At 37.9% G+C, this 25,028-nt stretch overlaps 1 protein-coding gene across 1 annotated transcript in view; it reads left to right on the top strand.

Moving 5' to 3' along the window:
- The window catches only part of filip1l (filamin A interacting protein 1-like), a 252,304-nt gene that overhangs the window by 81,560 nt on the left and 145,716 nt on the right, over window positions 1-25,028 (top strand). Inside the window, exons 2-3 of the mRNA XM_043701146.1 lie at window positions 15,981-16,250; window positions 18,442-18,615. Coding sequence (XP_043557081.1) covers window positions 15,987-16,250; window positions 18,442-18,615 — 438 coding nt within the window. The 5' untranslated portion in view covers window positions 15,981-15,986. The remainder of the gene's footprint in view (window positions 1-15,980; window positions 16,251-18,441; window positions 18,616-25,028) is intronic.

Consider the following 25,028-nt stretch of genomic DNA (forward strand, 5'->3'; position numbering starts at 1 on the left):
TTCCTGACTTTCTTTGTCAGCCATGGCTGTCTAATCCCTCCGCGGATAATCTTTCTTTTCTTGGGGATGAACCTCTGTACTGTGTCCTCAATTATACCCACAAACTCTTGCCATTTTTGCTCTACTGTCTTCCCTGCTAGGCTCTGCTTCCAGTCTATTTTCGTCAGTTCCTCTCTCATGCCCTCATAATTACCTTTATTTAACTGTAACACCATTACATCCGATTTTGCCTTCTCTCTTTCAAACTGCAGACTGAACTCTACCATATTATGATCGTTGCTTCCTAAGTGTTCCCTTACTTTAAGATTTTTTATAAAGTCTGGTTCATTATGAATAAAAGTAAAATGTCCAGACAGTAAGACACGTCAATGGTTGCTTCCTAAGTGTTCCCTTACTTTAAGATTTTTTATAAAGTCTGGTTCATTATGAATAAAAGTAAAATGTCCAGACAGTAAGACCACGTCAATGCCTGACATAATCCCATTTAAAATGTTAGAAATGTGGCCTTTAGAATTTCAGGCGTTAGATTTATAGAAATGTAGCACAATTTAGGTAAAACAGGGAGTGGCTGTATTTTAATAGTCATGTAAGTATGTTAATTTCTCTTATAAATTGCTTGATTATCAAGTTTAGTATTATTTGCATGATGAACATAGTGTTAAAATAAAGAATGTGCATGTTTTGAAAACCAATAAAGGTGTGATGGCAAACTGATTCTATATAATTAGCAAATTCATATGCTGAGGAATGGAACATTTTCACAATTTATCAGCATAAATGTCAGGCACAACATAAGACAGATGCAGAGTAAAGTGGGCAGAAATGTGTAAGGGCTTCATGGTCCAATGGCGAGGCTCAGGGCCAGCCCAAAATTGAACCTTGAGCCTCATTAACATTTTATGTGCATGCTGCCGGCACTAGTGTGAATTTATTGTTGCCTAGCCTATCCATCTTCCTGGCCTCTCTGAATGAGATTGCCAATTTAGTGCTAATTAGTGTTGAATTATGGATTGTGTACTGTGAACTCATGCTTACTGTGAGGCAAGTTTCAATTAGCACCTTTACAGGCCAGGAAAGGAGACATTCTTCTCAACAAGATTGCCTAAATTCAAATCCAAGTAATACATTTTAATCTGTTGCACAACCCAATCTCAGTCAGCTCTTGGTGCATTCACGCTACAGATTTACTAGTATCAGGAAGTACTTTCAACTTCACATTTCACTGAAGTTGTGCAGGGTAAATAGAATGTTATTGCCCAACTGATTCAAGTGATGTAAGCAAATGTACATTCCCTCTCTAAGAAACTGCATTCCTATTTTGCTCTTATTTCAACTCAAGGATTAATTCCAAATTTGCGCTGCATTTAAACTGTAAATGAAGGGCTAATATGTCACAATACCATTTCACACCTGCAGCGTACTCTGATAATGTATTTACATGATTTGGAGACACCGGTGTTGGACTGAGGTGTACAAAGTTAGAAATCACACAACACCCGATTATAATCCAAGAGGTTTATTTGGAAGCACTAGCTTTCAGAGCGCTGCTCGAAACATATGAAACCAACATGGTCATTCTAAAAGATGAGACACATAACAAACAATTCAGTATATAATTTCAGTTACATCGCACTGTAAACTTTTGCTATAACTTCTGTGTCTTACAATCTTATTCTCCACAACCCTCTGAAGGAGCAGCGCTCTGAAAGCTAGTACTTCCACATAAACCTGGAGTTGTGTGGTTTTTAACAATGTATTTACATGAATAGTGACATCTTTGTGACAATAAAATCCTGTATCTGAATTCATCGTTCCACAGATACATGAGTGAAACCATGATCAAATCAATTTCATGCCTTTGACTTGACTGCGCACAAGAATAGAACATTTAAACACAGTGATATTGTTCTATTTCTTTGTAATATTATCGATAGAAAAATTCACCCAAGAAACTTATGTTCTATCAAACAAAGCATTATGGCAAGCAGCAATGTTTTTTCTTTGAAAAACCACCCTTCAGTAATTTAAGGACTTGTAAGTGGTAAGAACAGGTCAATTGTGCACGATACTGATCAGAATTCATGCTTGTAGCCTGACATATTAGTAACCAGAGCTGAAAATGTGTTGCTGGAAAAGCGCAGGTCAGGCTGCATCCAAGGAGCAGGAATCCTGAAGAAGGACTCATGCTCGAAAAGTCGATTCTCTACTCCTTGGATGCTGTCTGACCTGCTGTGCTTTTCCAGCAACACATTTTCAGCTCTGATCTCCAGCATCTGCAGTCCTCACTTTCTCACACATTAGTAACCAAAAAGCCTACATATTCTAAACTGATCATTGTTGAACTGTGGTTTTCTATGTAGATTTTAGGTACAACACTAATTCATGGACATTTTTCTGCCATTGTCAAACATTTCACTCCAACACAGGCTTTGTTGTCCATATCCACTGTATGTGGTAATTTAAGTTTTGTATTTAAGAAATGCAACTTCTGTTCACTGTTTCGAATAGAATATCACACTGCTATCATCCAGCAATGCTAAAATGCAAACTAATACAATTATTTGTGTTATCTTGGAAGCATTTAGTTCAAACCTACAATTGTATAGTTCTGTGCCAGGGATGTAGTTTTCTATATAGAAAAGGAAATGGATCAGCAGGCACAGAAGCAATAAATTCAGAGGAACTGAAAACAGTTGATTTTCTCCTCATTCACATATATTTAATGGTTGCCTTATAAAACTGCTTTCCCCATTAATGGATTGCATGCCATGAACAAAACTCCCTTTCAGAAAATCTATATGCTTAAAAAATGATGTCATTTTTAAATACCCTAATCTGAAAAGCAATTGCACATGTGTATAACCGCAAGGCAAATCAAGGACTGCAGCTACCGTAAAATCCAATGTACAAGATCCCCTCAATATTACAATCACTTAAGCAAACTATTGCTGGCAGATGGTAGGATTTGAATTCAATTAAAATCCAGAAATATAGTCTTACAGAGTCATTTGTTGGGGAAAAACATCATCTGGCTCTTTACAGAAGAAAATTGCCATCCTTATCTGCTCTGGCTTACACATGACTCCACAGCCACAGAATACGATTGACTCTTAACTGGCCTCTAGGTAATTGGAAATGGACAATAAATGCTGGCCTAGCTATCAGTATCCCCATTCCGTGAATGAATAAAATACAAGGTTAATATCCCTATTAAAATAGCAACCAGAGGAATTTAATTCAAAAAGTCTATATTGAAAGGTCTTTGTCAAAAACAGCAATTACTAGAGTCATAGTTTTTGCCCCTGCTTGTATATGGAGAGAACTATCTCCATACATTCAAGTATTGTATATGCATCATATACATGCATCACAAACTAATCCAGTAAAATCCAAGGAATGAGAAGGGAAACCTGAATGCTGGAAATACACACCAAAATTATCAGCATCTGAAAAAGTCTTTCTCTAAGGTATTAACTAATCAGCCATCTTTTCTCTGCACCACTATTGTCAACTGTCCCTCGATTCCAGGATGATATATGCTCAGGGTTTCTGCAAATTTCTGCCATTTCGTATGACTGAACAGGCCCGATTCTTGACCCACAGATTGTTGGATACTCAAGTACGATTTCCCACAGTATAGTCGATCTACAGCGCCTGATTTGCTTATTTTTCTTTCCTTCTTTGCTGCCAGTCTACCTCATCATTGAGCTATTTGAACTCAAAACATAATGCAGCTTGACAGACACGTTGTTGCCTTTGTGAAAGGTCAGCAGCAAGCACCTCCCAGTCATTTATATCAAAGCTGCCACAGTTCAAGGAATTCGTCAGAGTGTCTTTGAAGCATTTTCATTGTCCTTGCCTGGCACACTGACCATTTGTGAGTGGGCAAAACATGACATAGCATGGAGATACTTTTTAGCCATCAGGATACCAGTGTCCAGTCCACTGTAGCTGATTTTGTGAGAGTTTTAACTTAATAATTACATATCTGGCTCCAGGAAGGACACAAGTGGTAGTTCAATGGGCCTTCCACTGACTGTGAAGAATGTAGTGAAAGCTGGTGGAACTTCCCTACCACTCTATGCATTGCTGACACATACTCTAGCACTTATTACAGTACAGGAGTACTTGCTTTGCTCATTTGGATTTTTTTATTGACTTGTAGAGGTAGGTCATTGTTGTCAGACAATCGTTGCCATTGCTTGTAGAAGGTTTGGCTGGTGCAGTTGATCCAGTATTGAATCTCCTCACCAATGGGCTTTTGAGATACGTATGGGAGAAGATTGCACATTACAGAGTTTTTCCTTCAGCATAAACGTGAGGTGAAATATTTGACCAGGTGCGGATTAATAATGTGAGGAAAAACCAAAACAAGGAACTACAGATGCTGGAAGTCAGAAACAGAAACAGAAATTGCTGGGAAAACTCAGGACGTCAGGCACCATTTGTGGGGAGAAAGTGGAGTTAACGTTCTGATCCAGTAACTCTACTTCAGAGCAGTGACCCTTCTTCCAGTAGTATGAGCTTTGCTTTGGCAACATTCAAGGACAGGATGAGTCTTTTGTGTGAAGAAATGAAGAGATTGAGTGAGGCTTGCAAATCTTCTGTAAAGGTAAAATCACCAGAGTTTTACCAGACCACCTGGCTGCTCTCACATGAGAAAGTAACAACCATGCCTCAGGCAAGGGAAAAGATTTAGAAGAACAATACTTCATGGTAACTATAGTTGGTGTGGGAAGAGAGTGAGTACTGGAGTCATCCACATACTGCAGGTCATATATGTCTATGGTGGTCAGTTTAATTCTGTTAAGAAGGTTAATTTAGTTAAAAAGTTTTCCATCTTGGTAACTAATACTCACACCAGAAAACAGTTGATCTTTGTTGAGGCATGAAACCACTCTTGGGTAGACTGTGAATAGTATGAGGATGAAAATATAAAATGCCGTGTAACAGTTCAAACAACAACTAGTTAACTCTACCTCACAATCAGCAAATATGAACTGATGAATGTTCATTGATTAATTGGCAAAAACTGACAAAGCAAGTGCTGCACTTTGAACTGCTTTGGGACATCACTTATCCTTCTGTAAAATTGCCACATGCACAAATGGAGGAATTATCAATTGACTAATACTTGTCCATTAGCTCTCCTCACTGGTCTCTGAAATGTTTCTTACATTTTAGAAAATTTGGTTAATAGGTCTTTCCTGTACATTGGCTCTTAGCCCATCAATGTCTCAATTTTAAATTTCTTACCACTATTTTCAAATTCTCTTATGCATCTTTTCATCTCCTAAACCTTCTCTAGCCACACAAAGCTCTGAGCTCTGAGTTCCTCCATTTCTGGCCCTAAACGTATCCCTGATTTTCATTAGTCTGCTGTTTTTTACCACAGTTGTTTCGGTTCTAATCTCTAGAATTCCCATGTTAAAATTTTTTGTCACTTCATATCTATCACTTACACCTAATGTTACTTTATGTGCCTCAATTATGTCTTTATATTACTCCTGTGAAGTGTCTGAACAAAATCTTATTGCATTAAAGACAATATATAAAAACAAATTGTCATAGGTATTGAAGGAAGAAGATCCTCCTGCTCCAACCCTGTCCTACTCACAACCTGAATACTATTTGATTAAAGCGTAAGAGAAAGTGAAAACTGCACAAATGGCCTCTCTTTTAAATTGTGACAATGACACATATAAACACAAACAAAATCAGTCATGTTAGATGCCAGAATACAAATTTTAGGAATAATTAAAGCTACTTTATCAGACATATCTTCACTAATGTTTCCTGTAGGCTGTGTACTTGTGTAGTTCAAAGCAACCCAGAGGGTAGCACACATAGGCTGCTCACATGTTATCCCCTTTGATAACATCAAGCATGGATAGTCACACAAAAAATGAAATGTACTATGTGGTCAAGTCGGTTATGACTAACACAAAACATTCACAGAAAACATCGATCTTGAACAAAATTTGCCTACTTGGATATTTCTTTCAAAGGCAGAAAATATTACTTCAGAATAAATTTGGATTAGGTGTCATTGCTGGTTGAGACTGATAACACATGATATTTTGTAAACATGGCCCTCATCATCATTTGGGAATTGTTAATATGTCATTCTTTCCCTCCTTCATTGTTTTGATTGCAATGTTCTTAATCTTTATTCAATTTAAGAAAATCTTTAAATAAACCATTTTAGTAAAACGATTAGCATTCATTGGAGTCCTCATAGATTGTAACATCATTTTGATTAGATGTTATTTCAGGCTAAAGTATGAATCAGCTCTCTTGTTGTCTGCTCAAGAACTATCTTGAACTTATGACATAACATAATTCTGAGTATTGTAAAATCAAATTCCAAAAGGTAATGAATAATTAAGCATTTGAAAATTGCTGGAAGGAGAGAGATGTTGTCAAAGCGTTTGGTCTTGCACTCATCAGGACAAATGCAAGAATGCCAAACTTCAAATGATCACATTTATACTACAGTCGAAAGGCTGCTGATTAATTAGTATGCCAACTCTGATTGCTTGCTCCATGGCAATTCCCCTGGCCAATGAGGAACGATAGGGATTCCCAAGCTCTCAGATAATGAAAAAAAAGTTACAAGGCTTAAACATATTCTTTTTATTTACACAGAATAGGTCCCTGCACATGAATATATACTGGTTTTACTCAGTGTAAATGAGCCATATTATGAGTTTGACAGATTAAATTAAATTAACTGAAGGATAGTTTATTTTTAGTACATTCAAGATTGTTCAGCACGTGTTGTCTAATCTCCAAATTCAATCGAATAAGAAATATTTTGTCTGAATTTTGCAAGTACAAACTGGTTGAGTAAAAAAAATCATTGACACCACATCTCCCTGTTTAGCAATAATGAAACCTTGCTAATTTCATGACAAGGAGAAATGAGGACTGCAGATGCTGGAGATCAGAGCTGAAAATGTGTTGCTGGAAAAGCGCAGCAGGTCAGGCAGCATCCAAGGAGCAGGAGAATTGACGTTTCGGGCATGAGTCCTTCCTGAAGAAAGGCCCATGCCTGAAACATCGATTCTCCTGCTCCTTGGATGCTGCCTGACCTGCTGCGCTTTTCCAGCAACACATTTTCAGCGCTAATTTCATGACAATCATGGAATACCTCAACAAAATTGTATTAAAAGATCTTCATGACAGAAGATTAATTAGAGTTCATTATTCTTTTAACCATTAAAAGAAAAGGAACACAAACACACACACTCACACAAGACCTACTCATCAATTTCCCCCTCCCCCCATTAGGGTACTTTCAGTCTACACCTTCTATTACTTTCAAACTTCAATTGAAAATCTATCTGATTAGAAATTTGTGAATACAAATCCAAATTCTATTACCTCTTGACTTTGAGCTTTGGTATTCCAATTTTCTGATCACAGCGCAAATATGGGTGATTTAAATGTTTGTTACAAATGTGAGGTATTAAATGCAGTTACGTTGTAAACTGTTTCTTTTAATTCAGGCTAAGATGGAGTTATAGAGAGGGGTAGGCAGCTCTAATTCTGCCTCGTGATAAGCTCAAATGACCTGATTGGCATGGAGGCAGAGTCACAGTTCAAAACATATTTAAAGTCAATGGTAGAAATGATCATTAAAACACAGTCTTCTTGCAGATGTATTGGGCAGTATTTAATGGGCAGAATTGTGATTTCAGCTGCCAGCTGCAGAATCAGTGAAAACTTTGTATTATGTACCTTAGAAAAGGTCTACTGCATTCAGTGCCAATCAGGCTCCTATTTGGATAGTAATGGGGCTTTCCTTTGTTAATGTACCTCTTAGACGGTCATCACCATTGAACATTAGTTCGACCAGGCAGGGGATGGCTGCTGCCTGTAAAACACACCAAAGGTCTGGTATTGTTGGTGGACTAGTCACTTCATATCATGTCAGGAAGCTGTTTGTGGGTTGTGGGTCATTGGGGAGAAGGCATTTGGCAGCAAGGGCAAGAGAGAGGCTGCACAGATAGAGTGAGTGTGAGGTACTGAGAGAGGATGGGGGTAGCACATAAACTGGTGGAGAGGACATTGACATTCTTCCTACACTGCTGGACATTCCTCCAAGTGGCTGAGACTGCAGTGCCCTGAGTGGCAATACTGACAAGGGTGAAATGGTCTGCTGTCATGGAATCCATTACTGGTCCTTGGGGAAGAGGAACATCCCTCGTTTACACCACCACATCCAACAAGACCTCCAGGTTCCTGCCTGCAATCTGGGCACCAATTTCACCCTGTTTCCTATCTCAGGAGCAAAAGTCAGGAACTTTACAGGGCAGCTCCAGACTTACAGTGCTTGTTCAGGTGCACAACAGGCTTTTAAAGATAATGCATGCATAACAGATGCTGATATTTTGGCAAAGTCCACCTCGTGGTGAGTTGACTTGGGAACAGTGTAGCAAAATAAAGATGGATTCGATTAGAATGGATATCTTCAGAGCAGGGTAGGTAAGTAATGGGGCAGATTTGATAAGAAATTTCACTGGGCCTCGTGGCAAGGATCCCTCCCCACAACACTCACGTATCTAAAGAGATGCAACGTTCAGCACTTTGATTAATGGATAGTTATTCTAGTTTAGGAGAGAATTTAACAAATAGCTTTGTAAATATTCATTACTACTGCAATCCTATAATTCCAGGTCATTATATAATGCTGTCAGTCAAAGTCACATCTGAAGTGCAAAGATTCATTGAGTGAACACTCTATATGACATATTAATAGAGTCTCCTTTAATTTTAATGGAGTCATTACAAACGTGTAAGAGATCTTCAAGCCCAGGCATGTGGACCAGTTTTCACATCTCAGCATGATATTTGGCTGCTATCACAACTCCTTCCCAATCTTCTGCCCACAAGGATTTAAGTTAGAAAGAAAAGAAGCATTTGTGGGAAAGTTAACATATAAAATAAAGTTATTGCTGACAAATCCAAGGCTTAGAAACCATTTGCCCTTTCAACCCTGGGAGTTGATTTCAAGTCATGCCTGGATTGTGGGAGCTTTCTTGCTCAATGGATGAAAGGTGCCAGGGACAGTATCAGTTCATCTCCCACAGTGGGTGGCACGGTGGCATAGTGGTTAGCACTGCTGCCTCACAGCGCCAGAGACCCGGGTTCAGTTCCCGCCTCAGGTGACTGACCGACTGTGTGGAGTTTGCACATTCTCCCCGTGTCTGCGTGGGTTTCCTCCGGGTGCTCCGGTTTCCTCCCACAGTCCAAAAATGTGCAGGTTAGGTGAATTGGCCAAGCTAAATTGCCCGTAGTGTTAAATGTAGGGGAAGGGAAATGGGTATGGGTGGGTGTGCTTCGGCGGGTCGGTGTGGACTTGTTGGGCCGAAGGGCCTGTTTCCACACTGTAAGTAATCTAATCTAAACTATTATCATAACTATGTGACAGAGACAAATACCATATTGTTTTGGCTGAAAGTGTTGATTTTGAAGCATAGAAAATATAGCTTTGCACCTCATCAAACTAGTAATCTGTCACATACTGTAATGTTTGACATGGTCAGAGTCAAGTGTCAAAATATCTTCATTTGAGGAATGAGTTAAAGCATAGTCACAAGTGTGACTTGATATATCACAGTTATTTAATGTAAGGGTTATGGGTTGCAGAATTGGAAAAGGCCCGAAAATGGGTGCAGGAGTCAGAATGTATAATTAACTCAGTATGTTGCTTCCAAAGTAGGCAGTGAACAGACTTCATGCTGTCTGCCAATTTGTTAAAGAAAAAAACTAAAAAACCCATACTAACGCACGTTATTGTCAGTTAAGTACAATTTTGAAGGGCATAGTAAAGTAGGAAATGTTGCAGCCAGTTTGTGTACCCCAAGCTCTCACGAACAGCAGCTTTTGTAATGTTGATTAAGGAATAAATATTGGCCAGTACACAAAGATAAATGAACCTTTCGCTTTTACTGAGGCAAGTTTCACACCTCAATGACCCATCTCCAACCTCCCTTGCCTCTCCAAAGTCTTTCACTGCATATCCTCCCAAAGCAACCCCTGTCCTTCCAATAGTGAATCCTTCTGACCAGGTTTGTGCCACTGCCACAGTTCTGAAATAAAGTCACAAAATTACATCCTATGTGATGACAGCAAAGATCTGAGATTTACCCAGTCTGTTTGCAATTCTGTTGTCACATTTGAACTTGAGATGAACTTCCAATCTTTTATTATGAAGTTATCACTTTTAAACGTTTTGATCTAAATAAAACTTTTCAACTTGACTCTTGGATAGACTTATGTTTCGATAAATGTTTGGAAAAACACAAAGAAATTGAAAAAAAAATCAGTCCATCTTTTACTTTTACATCTCAAATCAGATCCACAAGTATTTCTTACTGCATTTATCTGTGATCCACAATGTTTACAGCATCTGTCTAACTAATATTGTGCTTCCTGTGCAATTTATTTAAATACAATCGTCTGTAGAAAATTCTATTTTTCTGTTGCTGAGAAGCTCATATAGCTTACAACTAATCCAAGTTAGATTTGCAAGTATACATTATTTAGGTTGGATGAATGCTCTGATCATTCAGATAAAAAGAATCTAACATTGTTCCATTTCATGCAATTTATGTCTGTACTGGGAACAGCTCAATCAAATTCAAACTCCTTCTAATTTAAAAGTTTTTATGTTAATTATATGTCATTCATTCTGGTAAACATACCAGAATTGTTAAACATGGAGACATGGACCCTCCACAAACAATCCTCAAGTCGCTACAATACACATAAATACTTCTGATTTTTGAATTAATTAATAATTTGTGATATCTATTACAAAATTAGTTATTGCATTTAATACAGAAAAAAATGACAACAGATTTATGGATTCCATAAGCATACATACTATAGTGGTCAGCTTCTGTGACATCATGTGGATAGGAGTCCAGGCGATTCTCATTATGGTTTGGACAAGGGGTCTGAACAAGTGGCACAGTGCTTCCAGACAGCAAGGTTAAATTGTTTAGTCTGTGTTTTGATTTTCAACAGTTGTAAATTCTTACGCAAATTGAACGCGTTAGCTTTTATTCACAGAATCTACCAAGTAGAAATTTTAAAATTCTTTTTCCCAGAAGTTCAATGTGAATTGTTGAATTAAATCATTAAGCCTGACATGCAACTGTGGTTCTCCATCTTGGAATTGGACTTCAGATCATGAATTTCTCATCAGAAGCTGTCATTCTTCCGATTAATGCTGTCAGGGTGTTTTTGGGGTAGTAGCATTTGCACTACAAATGCCATACAGTGACCATCTTCAATAAGAGACTATCTAACCACTGTCTCTTGACATTCAATGGCATTAACATCTCCAATTATCAACATCTTGGAGGTTACTATTGACCAGAAACTGAACTGGACTCGCCATATAATTACAGTGGCTACAAGAGCAGTTCGGAATGCAGCAGCAGGTAACTCACGTCTTGACTCCCTAAAGCCTGTTCACTATCTACAAGACATAAGAAGCTTGGCACCCATCCAGGATAAAGCAGCCCAGTTGATTTGCACCACATCCACAAACATCCCCCTCCGCCACCATGCTCAGTAGCAACAGTGTGTAATATCAACTATGTGCACTATAGAAATTCACCAGATATCCTTAGACAGCATCTTTCAAACCCAGGACCATTTCCATCTAGAAGGATAAGAACATCAAATACTTGGGAACACCACCACCTGCAAATCCCCTTAAAGCCACTCGCATCTTGACCTGGAAATATATTGCCGTTCCTTCACTGTAGCTGGGTCAAACTCCAAGAATTCCCTCCCTACCTACAGAATACGGACAGCAGCAGTTCAAGAAGACAGCTCACCATCACCTTCTCAAGGGCAACTTGGGGCAAGCAATAAGTACTGGCCAGCCAGCGATGCCCATTTTCCATGGATGAAATAAGACAAAGTAAGCAAAGCCAGCTAGGATCTGTCCGGTTGGTAGCGTATGAGTTCTGAGTGATTCTCAGACTGAAAAGGTTTCAGAAGCACTCATCTAACTAAAGAATAGGACAGGCTTGAGGGGCTGAATGGCCAATTTCCTAAATCTATATTTTTCTTCTTCCATGTAAGGAAGTGCAAATTTTTACATGGCTAGCTTGGTGTTCAATGTCATTTCACTGACATAATGCTTGACTTAGATTATGAAAATATTAGCACCATCTTCAGAGTTAATTCAATAATTCTTCCCTGTCTATCTTGCAAGTTGCTTTATTTATTTTCTCATAAAACATTGTTTCTTTCTAATTTTTCTGACTTCATGACTATTGTTCTTTGATTATAAGCTTGCAGAATATCATATCTTTGATCAGCTGCCTATGATGGAAGTGAAAATATCCAAAGCAGCAGGTTAGCCATTCTCATCTAACTTTGCAGCAACAAAAGGGAAAATCTGCACACAAAAACTATATCCAGCATTAAACCCAGTGCTGCTGCAATTCCCCACGAACAGTAAAACCACCAGCTAGGCAGCCTGAAATGGAAAACCTCCTACTGTGATTTAGATGCTATGCATTCTATTGAATATGAAGTCATTCCACAAACAGAACAAGTTCAAACTGTAGCTAATTAATGTGTCACATTGTTTATGTCAAGGAAGAGAAATGATCCAGAATGCAAACCACTGTAATTGCAGAGTAATCAAAATGAGGTCAGCAGGTCCTAAAAACTGTAAAGTATCAGATTTAGGTTCTGTGTTATATTCAAAAACATTACTTTGGGATTCCACAGTCTTCCTCAGTGAATGCACTGACAAAAATCCCTGTGTGAACATTAGTTTTATAAAGTTTTTGCAAAATTACAAGAATTTACTTAGCTGCCTACTTCTAGATACAGGCTTGCAGATTTAAAAAAAAAACATTCACCCTCTTCAACTGCTAGAACATTGCTTATCTCTGAGCAGAGTGGTGAAGAATTTACCTAAGATAATTCTATTGTCAAAAGTTGCACCCTTCTTTAAGCTAATTAAAATTTCTTTCCAGTCTACTCCCTATACTGTTTGATTCTGATATTCAAATACTCTGAGGACAGAGGTTCATAACCCATCACAACAGCTGCTGGAATTTAAATTCAGCTCATAAATCTGGAGTGAAATGTTCATCTCAGACATAGTGGTAATGAAAGTACCACTGACTGTCCTAAAAACTCATCTGATTCACCACTGTGAAACACATGTCATTTATTTTAGTGAAGGCCCACTGAATTAATGGCCACTCAGAGCTGACAACCAAACAGAGGCGAATGGACAGCAGCACAATGGGACAGGGCAGGGACTATTGTCAGATGATGTTGCCCTCATGTCATCACTCAATCTAGGTCACAGTTAATTGATGGCAGGAGGAAGGTCATGGGCTGAGGCTCCCCATCCACCAGTCTCCCAGTTAATTAAACACCAAACACCACTGAAGAGGGCACTAATTTTCATTTCCATGCTCAACCATAACTTGGGGACATCTCAGTACAGTAAGAATGTTATGTCAGTTGTCATTATTCAAATTGCACATATAAGTAGCAGTCGTCTTGATTCTGTGGGGGTCTCAAAATTGCATCATCTGATTGGTAAAGAGTACAGAGCTATAAAGTGCTCATCAGATTAGTTTTGAAACCGACTGTAAAAGGTGAAGAAATATCAGGAATCTTATCCATACACTTCCAGGACAATTTCATTGTGAGTGGCCATTCCACTTTATGGCTTTGAAAAGTGAATGTTTCAAAGCTAGAGGAAACATTAAAGTCAGGTAAATTCTGTTCTCATGATGTGTCCATGTGCACCTACGAGTTGCAAGATAGATACATAATGGTCAGGAACATACAGGCTATGTTTTGTTTTTCTCAGAATACCAAAATTGATCACAGTATTAGTGTGGTCATCTAAGAGAGCAACAAATTCAGAATAGATCTGTGATGTATAAATTCACAAAAGACACAACACAGAAACAAGCAATTTGGTCTAAGCAGTTCATACCTCTATTTACATTTCATGCAAATAACGAATTCACATCATAGTTATCCACTTTTTTTCTCTATCCCTTCAACTGCACTTCCTTGGTTTGCCATATTTAGCATGTTACTTACATAGGTAGGGATAAGTAACAGGAGAAATGCCTTCTAATTGACCAAATTAAAACATTTTAGAAGATGTTGTTGTTCAGTACTTCTGAGTTTGAAACATAATAATTTTCTAATATTCAATGCTTTATATAATAATGTAGTCTCTCTAAATAACCAAAATAAAGTCATCTCTGTAAATAATCAAATTTTATTCTCAGGCTTTGTTGGAGGAAACAATTGCTAAGTCTTTGAAAGTTTAAAATTCATTTTGATTTAAGAAACTTTTAGGAGTGATGTCAAAGCAATGAACATTCAAAGTTACTTGATCGTTATGGATTGTGTATGTTGTGAAAACAAAGGGAATAATAAGTTGTGAATATAATTTGGTGGCTGTGTTTAAACAAAATATACCATCCAAATGTCTGGAGCACGGGACATTTTGTAAATGTCTCATATTTGGTCTTGGAAAAGATAAATTAAAAAAATGAATGAGATAAGAGTAGAATAAATGATTAGATTAGATTACTTACAGTGTGGAAACAGGCCCTTCGGCCCAACAAGTCCACACTTCACCTAACACTACAGGTAATTTAGCTTGGCCAATTCACCTAACCTGCACATTTTTGGACTGTGTGAGGAAACCGGAGCACCCGGAGGAAACCTACACAGACACGGGGAGAATGTGCAAACTCCACACAGACAGTTGCCTGAGGCGGGAATTGAACTCGGGTCTCTGGCGCTGTGAGGCAGCAGTGCTAACCACTGTGCCACCCAAATCTAAACTTGAAAGGTCTTACTTATCAATTATGGATGTGAGTTATCATATTCCAATTGAAATAAAGTGTGGATGTATCAAGGAGGTGATGGCTTCGTCGTGATGTCACTGGGTAGTACTCCAGAACCCCAGTCTAATGTTCTGGGGACATAGGTTGAAATCCATCAGGGGCAGAAGGTGAAAAGTGAATTTAAAAAAAAGTCTGGAATTTAAAACTACATCCAATTCTGATGATATAACCATGACTGATGGTCATTCAACCCCATCTGGTTCACTAATGTTCTGTAGGGAGGAAAATCTGCCTTTCTTATCAAGTATGGCCTATATGTGAATCCTATACAGCAATAGGGTTGGATCTTTGGACAAATTAGAATGGGTCTAAACTGCTGGCCTAGCTAGAGATGCTGTCATCCCAATTTGGCCAATTGGCCAACTTGATTTAAATTAGTGGTCATTATTCTAATACTATTTTTGCTTTCCATATGAAATTTTCAAACTCATGGAAATAATTAATTATTTAAGTTGAGGCTGCTCTATTTACTGGCAATGATAAATTTAGAGTTTAGGGGAAGTAGCAGTAATACCACTGGTCTAGTAATCCAGACCCCAGACTGCAAGCATGAATTCAAATTTCACCATAGCTAGTGGTGAAATTTGAATTAAATAAAAATATATGGAATAAAAAGGTATCCTAATGGCAACCATAAAACCATTGTTGATTATCACAAAAGCCCATCTGATTCTCTCATATCCTTTAGGCATGATTTGGAGGTGCTGGTGTTGGACTGGGGTGTACAGAGTTAAAAATCGCACAACACCAGATTATAGTCCAACAGGTTTATTTAAAAGCACTAGCTTTCGGAGCGTTGCTCCTTCATCAGGTGGTGCAGAATAGGAAAGGAAATCTGTCATTTTCACCCCATCTGGCCTAAACATGACTCCACCTCAACAGCAATGTGACTGACTCTTAACTGCACTCTGGGCAGTTAGGAGTTGGCACTAAATCCTGGCCTATAAGTGACACTCACATCCCATGAAGGAATGAAAAAGTTGTTGCAATTAGTACATGGATGTTTTAAGTAACTTCATTGAAAAAGAAACTTGCTTTAACCTGTTTCAGTTGAAAATGCACTCAAGAAGCAACAGCTTGGAAAGCTCATCCAAAACTAAAAGGTTGCATCAACAAGCAAGGTCACGCCATCGAAATTCTGAAAAGGACGAGTCATACTCAGGAACAATTAAAATGAACAATCAAAGGGAAAGACTCTTTATGGAGGAGACAGGGACTGTTTTGCGAAATCATAAAACAAGGACGTCATCTAAAAAACATGAAGATCTTTCTCGAGATGACCTATTGTTCCTGCTCAGTATACTTGAAGGTGAATTAGAGGTTGGTAATCTTTATTACCTTACATATTTCCAAAGGTTTACTTTGATAATAAATGTCCCAACCTCCAATGATTTGATTGCATTGTGCAAAAAAGACAAGATTAAGGTTGGGTTAAATCATTGATTGAATGAGAATAACTTCACAGTAGGTTTCGATGAAAAGATACGCCACTTCAATTTCGTTCTTGCATGTAACCGTACCCCAAAACATAACAACTTTCTGCAAGATCGCTTTTGTCTAAACAGCTTTATGATGGTGTCAGTTGGAATGTTGAAAATCAGGTCTTACCGTGTGTTGCCTTCGGCTTTTAAGCTGCTTTTTGTAGAAGGCTTGCCTCCATACGGATGGGACTGATGGTCAATTCTGCAAGGTAGAACACACAATTTAGTTGATAGGTAACAATGTTCCCAGGAAATTTTGTATGGACAGACTGAAATATGAACGGCAGTCTGAAAGGGCAGATGAAATTAAATTGCGTCAAGTTTCATATATAACAACATTAATTAGAAGACTCTGACAAAAACTATTTGCTGTTATTGTTGTCAATAAATTTCAGTTAATTACTTTGCATGGAAAGACATTTCTCTCAATTTCTGAAGGTGTATACTTTCACAAGTAGGATATAATAAAATATTATACACAAGCTCTTTCATAGGTTGAAAGATTGAAGGCAGCACTTGCATTGTCTTAAATTTTTATGTTACAATTTCCTATTAAGTTTAAGGTTTCAAGAACACTTATAGCAAAATTAGACTTAAAATTTTGCCTTTAACTTATCATTATCAGTAGGTTGCATGTCTCTCCCACCAAAGGTAAACTTGTTTGTATTGGCAATCAGCAAGAAATGTCAACATCAGTGTAATTTAGGACACATCTACAATATTGTGAAAATAAGACTTAAATGAGAAAAAGCCATTTGGATCACCACATCCGTTAATTTCAAATTAACAGATTTGTTACTATCGCTACCAACTACAATTCTTTTTTCAAACAGTTGCAAATCTTATTAGAAGTCATGCTGCAGTTATACAAAACCCTGGTTCGACCTGACTTGGAGTACTGTGAGCAGATTTCGGCACCACACCTTAGGAAGGATTTTAATACCTTGGAGGGAGTACAATGTAGGTTAACAAGAATGATACCTGGACTTCAGGGGTTACATTATGAAGAAAGATTATATATTTAGCTCTGTTTTCTCTAGAATTTAGAAGGTTAAGATGATCTGCTCGAAGTCTGCAAGATAGTAAGAGGAAAAGACAGGGCACATAAAGACAAACTATTTTGCTGGTTCGGGATTCCAGAATTCAGGGGCATAGTCTGAGAATTAGGGCCAGGCCATTCAGAAGAGATGTTAGGAAGCACTTCTACACACAAAGGGTAAGGAAAGGTATTAAGGGATACGGGACAAAGTTATGTGAAGTTAGGCCACATATCAGTGCAATCTCAGTGAATAGTAGAACTGGTTTGAGGAGCTTAATGGCCTAACCTTGTTCAAATTTCCTTTTTCCTAAGTATTGAATGGCATGCAATTAATTACTTTCCATTGTTGCTTAAGCATCAGTTGATTATTTTAGTCTTCCATGTAATGTTGCTCCACTCATTTTCCGATTTCCAATTGCCTGAGTTCGAGTTTTTAAAAAATTACATTTGGTTAATTATTTTCTTCTGAACTTCTATTAACCTCTCCATATGAATACCTCAAATTCTTAATTCTAGTCAGTTTCCTGCAAGGAACAGAACTAAGTTTAAAACAGAAAATCCAAACATCACAGGGCGAATGAGAAAAACAAAAGGAAGGATTATGGAGAATGCAAAGCAAAAAAAAAGACATCAACTGAATAAACGCAACAGTTACAATGGGATATAAGTTGATCTTTAAGTGTTAGAAAAGCAGAAATTCCACCAGTAAGCATGGTACAGGCAGAGTGTTTATTACATCCACATTTGTATCCATCTACCCACTCCACGAATTGAGAAAGCACAATACTGAAGTTATTTGAAATGTTGATAAACCACAACTTTCACCTTATCGGATACAGTAAAAGTGTAATTTTACATGTTAATGGAAGATCATTTATTTGCACACTGGCAATACATGTGAGTGCATGAAATCTTTTCCACGTACAGTATTCCCTATAAATTACCAGTGAAAGAGTATGCCAATGCTTCATGTTGTGTGGATTTGTTTTAGGCCCGAGATGAAGTAATAACTGTACTAAAAGCGGAAAAAATTGACTTGGCACTTCTGGAAGCACAGTATGGCTTTGTTATGCCAAAGAAGGTGCTACAAGCTCTCCAACGGGACACAATCCAAACAAAAACAGACTCACTGCAGGAGGATATCTATGAAAAACCAATGGTCGAGGTATGTGTTATACACAATGTAAGCTCTAAAGTTTTGCGAATGATCTCAAAATAGATTCAAAATTAGAGGTGAAAAAGCCAGTTTGGTAAACTTTAGTAACCTTCAGAAGCAGACAACATTCACGTCCCACATTGGAAGGCCTAACCGACGCGGATCATTCCTAACTTAGACACCATATATTTTGTCATTAAATTATGTTCTTCAGATCTGGAAAGGTAGACCATTTAACCTGAAACTTTGTAATCACATTCTCTTGCCTAAGCAAATAAGTGCAGTACTTGAACAATAGCCAGCAACATAGGTATCATGTCCTCAACATGCCAGATTGCTATTTTTATTGGCAACTCTTAACTATCAATAAATACAGTATAAAATGGAAGTGGAACACTCTATCTACAGGGACCTAAGAAATAACTGACACAACCTGGGTATATGACATCACTGCCAATTGTGCAGCAAAATTAAAACCTACCCTAAACTAGACGTCTGATGTTAACCATGGTATGCTTGTGGTATATGTAGCAAATGACATTGCTGGAGATAAATTAAGCTTTATCCAGCAGCCTTTGTGGGCCTCTATATTGTGTTTTACATAAGGTCAAAGACGTTTGCAGCACAGAAAAAGACCCCTCGGCTCACTGAATCATGCTGGTCAAAAACAAGAACCTAACTATTCAATCCCATTTTCCACCGCTTGGCCCATAGTCTTGTATGCCTTGGCAATATAACTGCCAATTGTCACAAGAACGAACGCAAACATCATAATGAATCAACGTGGGTGAAAGTGGAGTCAACTAATGTGGTATGGTTCCTATAGAGAAAAATATACTGCACAGTTTGGTAAACTTTAGTAATGTCCAGAAACAGAGAACATTCATGTCCTATATTGGAAGGCCTAACCTATGTGAATCGTTCCTAACTTAGATACTATATATTTTGTCATTAAGTTCTCCAGATCTGTAATGGAAGAAAATTGTGGAACAGAATCTTTTTAAAAAGAGGTACTACTTTTAATTTGATTTGAAATTTAAGAAACTGTTCTGATATTTGTTTCAATCTTAAATTTTATTTTTTTTTAAAGTCACTGTTCAAAACAAAAGTCGAGTTTAAAGTACTGCGTATATTTAATTATGTTTCATGCTAATTTTAAGGTCATTTTTCTATTCAGGAAGATAGTATTATATTGTCTTTCCAGGCTTAAGATGCAGCTACAGTTCATCCACAATCAACAACATTAACAGGTTCTGGGAGGATATTTCATCAAGTCAAGATAACTTAGATCAAGAATAATTGCTAATTGATTTTTCAGTTTTGAATACCAGAAAACATGACTACACTTTGACGAAATGTAGTACAAATCCACCCTATGGACAATTTGACTACATGTAAGACAAGCAAACAGTAAAAATGCAGTACTCAGAGGGGACTTGATAGGTCAGGGCATTTCTGTAACTACAACGGTGATTTCTGAATGATATGGTGCTTCCTTGGTGCATCATATCACACCAAGGGGTGCAGCACAGTCTGAGATAAGAAAGGGAGCAAGTAGAAATCATGATACACATGATGCATGAGGCATTGAAATCCTTCAGCCTGAACTTCATGAGCTTGAAAAAGAAACATGACCACAAAAGCTAGCAGCCTCAGAACCATTCTTAGTGTCTCATGCTGGTGAATGTGGGAAACGTGGTTCATGCAAATGCTTGGCTGGAAGATCATACAGAATGGGAGGTTTCTGATTCTTGGAGAATTGGTAATCATTATGGGAGAAGGGATATTTTTGCAAGAGGGAAGAGTTACATCTGAACACAGTTGGGACAAATGTTCTTGCTGAGTTGTAAGGAGGAGGTGGGGGTTAAACTCATTTATCTGGGGAACCAGAAGATAATGGAGCTATAGAGATATAAAAATAGCAGTTAAACCAGAAATATCCCAAAACATTACAGGGCCTAAACTAAGAAAAAGAAGTGATGAAAAATATATTAAATTATGTAAACATCAATGTCTAAAATGTAACCAACAAATGTTGGTGAGCTGTGGACACAAATTTCTAAGTAGGACTATGATGTTTTACACTAACGAAAATAATCCAGGATGGGCTCTTAATATGCATTTTTACCAACTATTCAGGAATAATAGAGAAGGAAAAAGTAGGTCATGGCAGTATTGATTAAAAATGGTACTGAAGTTCCAAATACTGCATTTACTAATTGATTCTGGGATTGAATCTATTTTTTATGTTTGTTCATGGGACATGTCTCTGGCTGACAGGACAGCATTTATTGCCCATCTTTAACACCCTTATGATGACCAGAATTGTGTGTGAAATTTCAGTTGAGATTTAACCAGAGGTTTCTAAAGGTTCATTGCAACATCTCTGCTTTTTTATTCAATGCTTCAGTTTACAAAGCCCAGAATCTCACATGCTTCACGAACTAATTTGCAAAGTACTGTATCCTGCCACTTTCAAAGAACTTTGCAAATGAGCCCAGAGGCTCTTTATCCCTGCACCCTATTTAGATCTGTGCCAATAAGTATATATTTCTTCTGCCTTTCTCCATCCCTTTGGTCAAAATGTTTCTGAATATTAAATTCCATGTCTGCTCATTCTATTAGGCTTTCCATGACCTTCCTGGTGTAGTCAATGGCATTGTTTTCACTGGTGTTTCCCTTAAGCTTGAAAACAAACAAGTTCCAGAATTCTCTAACAAACCACGAGCCATTATATTTACCATGCTGGATCACAAAATAAGTCTGTTAGTGATGCACAAATAGAAAACCCAATTTCTAACTCAAAAACTAGAAACCCAAACTCACAACAAATAACATAAAAGTTATATCAATGAACCCCACAATAATAACGAATCACAATATGATAATCACTCTTATCTTGTGCTTTTGAAATGGTGATCATTCTGATGTACCTACTCAGATATTTGGTTCACTTGGATCCACATTTAACCTGAGCACCAGATCTCACAATGCTTCTATCCTATTGGGACTGAAAATATACTAACCAAAAAGGTTTTCCTGATTGCATTTCCAAAATTTTTACCTCTCTTAGCCCTTTATTCTAACATCATCCTAATCAGCATTGGGTATTTAATGGCCCCCAATATCATTAAACTACAGTTCTTGAACATTTCCCACAGTCTTGTTCCTCTACCTCTCCTTCTTTATTTGGGGTCCACAAGTGCAATTATTTCTCAACTCTAACCAAAAAAAAACTATCTGTAAATAGATCAGGTACAAGCTAGATATATTCTATTTGAGGAAAAAGACAAATCCAAACATAACACATCCTGGTTGCCAAAAGAAATAAAAAAGTTAACATAAAATCAAAACAATTAAAAGCGACTTATGAAAAACGTCTTGAGCAAGATTCAGGTAACACGTCGTAAGATTATAGAAAGCAATGGAGGAAACAATTAATATCAGAGGCTACATCAAAATATTAGTAGTCAACATTAATGTTGAACATTTTAAAAAATTTTTTTTAAGTTGAACTCCTAAATATTTTATAAACATAGTAAGTGTTGCAGTAGTTTTAACAATTTGCAACAGAAGAAAATTGGTATACCAATAACCTAAAAGAGGAATTTTAAAAGAAACAATCATCACAAAGGAAGCAGATGACGTGAAGATGTCATTCAAAGAGGACAGGGACGTCATGGAAACGTTAGAAATTTGCAACGATACAGTACAATACAGGTTAGCATTACTGAAAATTGGTAAATCCCCAATCCAAAAAGAATGCATCCTATGCTTTTGAAAGAAGCAAAAATTGAAATAGCAGAAGTATTGATCATAATATTTCAACTCTCATTGGATACAGCAACACAGCAGGAGGATCAGAAGGGTGCTAGTGTTCGACTATGATTCAAGAAAATGGAGAGCTTTACCTCAGGAAACAGCAAGTCAGTCTGCCTGACATTAATGACATCAAAACCATTATCAAGGGCAACAGAGACTTTCATTTGGAAGGGCAGAGGTTAATCAAGACTTTCCAGAGTCATACTGCTTATGACAGAAAGATAGGTAGGAAAGATAAATGTAACAGTCACATGAAGAGGGTCTAACCAAAGGAACAAGTAATTCAAAACTGTACAAACTAATTGATGTAGAGAGATAATAACAAGTTGTCAAGGTGACGGTGTGAAAACAGAACTGTAAGGAAGGTTTTACACAGAACAATAAGATGGGGTTACATGCAGCACAACATGAATACCGTTGAGGCTGTTTTTATGGATATGGAACTTGGCTATCAGTTTCAGCGATTCATCCCAGGGAAAAGACCTTGTCTATTTACCCTATCATGCCCCTCATGATTTTATAAATATTTATGAGGTGACCCCTTAGTCTCCAACGCTCAAGGGAAAACAGCCCCAGCCTATTCATCCTCTGCCTATTGCTCAAACCCTCCAGCCCTGGCAACATCCTTGTATATCTTTTCTGAACCCTTTCAAGTTTCACAACATCCTTCTTATAGGAGGGAGACCAGAATTGCTCGCAATATTCCAAAAACGGCCTAACCAATGTCCTGTATAGCCTCAATATGACCTCCCAACTCCTATACTCGATGCTCTGACGAATAAAGGCGAGCATACAAATGCGTCCTTCACTATCCTATCTACCTGTGACTCCACTTTGAAAGGCCACCTTGGAGGACGCTTCCCTGAAGATCTGAGGCTGAATGTCCTTGAACGTTGAAGTGGGGGGGAATCTTCTATTTAACTTGAGATGTCAGTAAAATCAACATTGATTCTTAAAATGCAAAAGAAGTTACGTCTATACTAATGTAAGGAGATATTCTTCAACTTTTCACTATAGTGACTAGTCACAAAAAAGCTCACAGTGCTTTACTGATCATTTCATGCAGTTAACCACGATTTTTCTCACAACTTTGTACATTCATTTCTTGAAAGGCACAATTTCAAATTGATGATGACATCCCTGGTTTAGGCTCACCTAAATAATTATTCCTCATGTCTGAACACAAGCAGTTATTGTTGGCAGGCTGCTTGATGAAAGAAGACAGAGCAGCCAGCTCTGCAAAAGTCCCCACATGACAAACATGAACAATTTCTAGCAAAGCCACTGTATGAAAATAAGGACCAGAAAGCTTGGTTCCTCCTTAATTCAACCTCGTAATGTTTAAATATAATCACTGATATTTATCAAAGCAAGAAGATCAACTCTTTGATAACAGAGTTCTTTCTTAGCCAATGGAAGTTATTTATCCAGTCATTTTCTTTACATTTTCCCTATGTTCAAGGATGATAATTTGATTTACTTTGCAAATGGCATTGAGGTCGTCTGGGTTTAAACCCCCATCAATGATTGTTTATTGTAAAGAAAAAAATAAACTAAAAGTAAATAGCTGGCATTTAAAAATCAACATTAACGGTAATTCTCTTAATATCGTTTTTGAATCTCATCTCCAAGTGCGCTTTTTAAATCTCAAAAACCTTGAGGCACTTTGAGGCAGGCTGCGAAATCAGGCTGTAAATTTGTTGTAGAATGAAATGATAAACAATGACTCGGCAGTCATGCACTTTGGAATTTCAGAGTTCATTTATTTAGAAGGATTTACAATTCAGCAAAAATAATTTCTCCACAGCAAAAACTCCTTGTACAGTATGTTGACCTTAACAATCCATGACTGGCTCAGTGGAAGCAAATGGGATGGAATCTGAAAGGGGTCTTAACTGACATGAGCTATGATGGGATTTGTAGCAGTATCTGACAAGAAGTTTGGCAAGACCTGTCTCCCATTGGGGCTAGAAAGCATAGGAGAACAGGCTATCTGGCCCATCAAGTCCACTCTACTATTCAATGAAATGGTGGTTGATCCAATAACCCTCAACTCCAATTTCCTGCTTAATCACCGTACCTTTGATTCTCTTAATGATTAGAAGTCAGTATATATTAACCTTGAATACACTTAATGTTCCATCCTCAACAACCTTTTATGATCAAGGATTCCACAGATTCACAACTATCAAAAAGAAATTCTCACTTCTAACTTAAATGTGTGATACTTTACTCTGAGATTGTGACCTCTGAACCAAGACTCTCCCACCAGGATCTCTCTCTATCTATCCCTGAACACGCCATCACGAAGGACTCAAAGCCCTCTGCTTCTTTCTTTCCCGCCGTACCGACCAGTACCCTTCCACTGACACCCTCCTTCGACTGACTGAACTGGTCCTCACCCTGAACAACTTCTCTTTCCAATCCTCCCACTTCCTCCAAACGAAAGGAGTAGCCATGGGCACCCGCATGGGCCCCAGCTATGCCTGCCTCTTCGTAGGATATGTGGAACAATCCATCTTCCGCAACTACACTGGCACCACCCCCCACCATTTTCTCCGCTACATCGATGACTGTATCGGCGATGCCTCGTGCTCCCA

The sequence above is a fragment of the Chiloscyllium plagiosum genome, chromosome 12 (genome assembly GCF_004010195.1).
Source record: "Chiloscyllium plagiosum isolate BGI_BamShark_2017 chromosome 12, ASM401019v2, whole genome shotgun sequence".
In the NCBI taxonomy this organism is placed as follows: Eukaryota; Metazoa; Chordata; class Chondrichthyes; order Orectolobiformes; family Hemiscylliidae; genus Chiloscyllium; species Chiloscyllium plagiosum.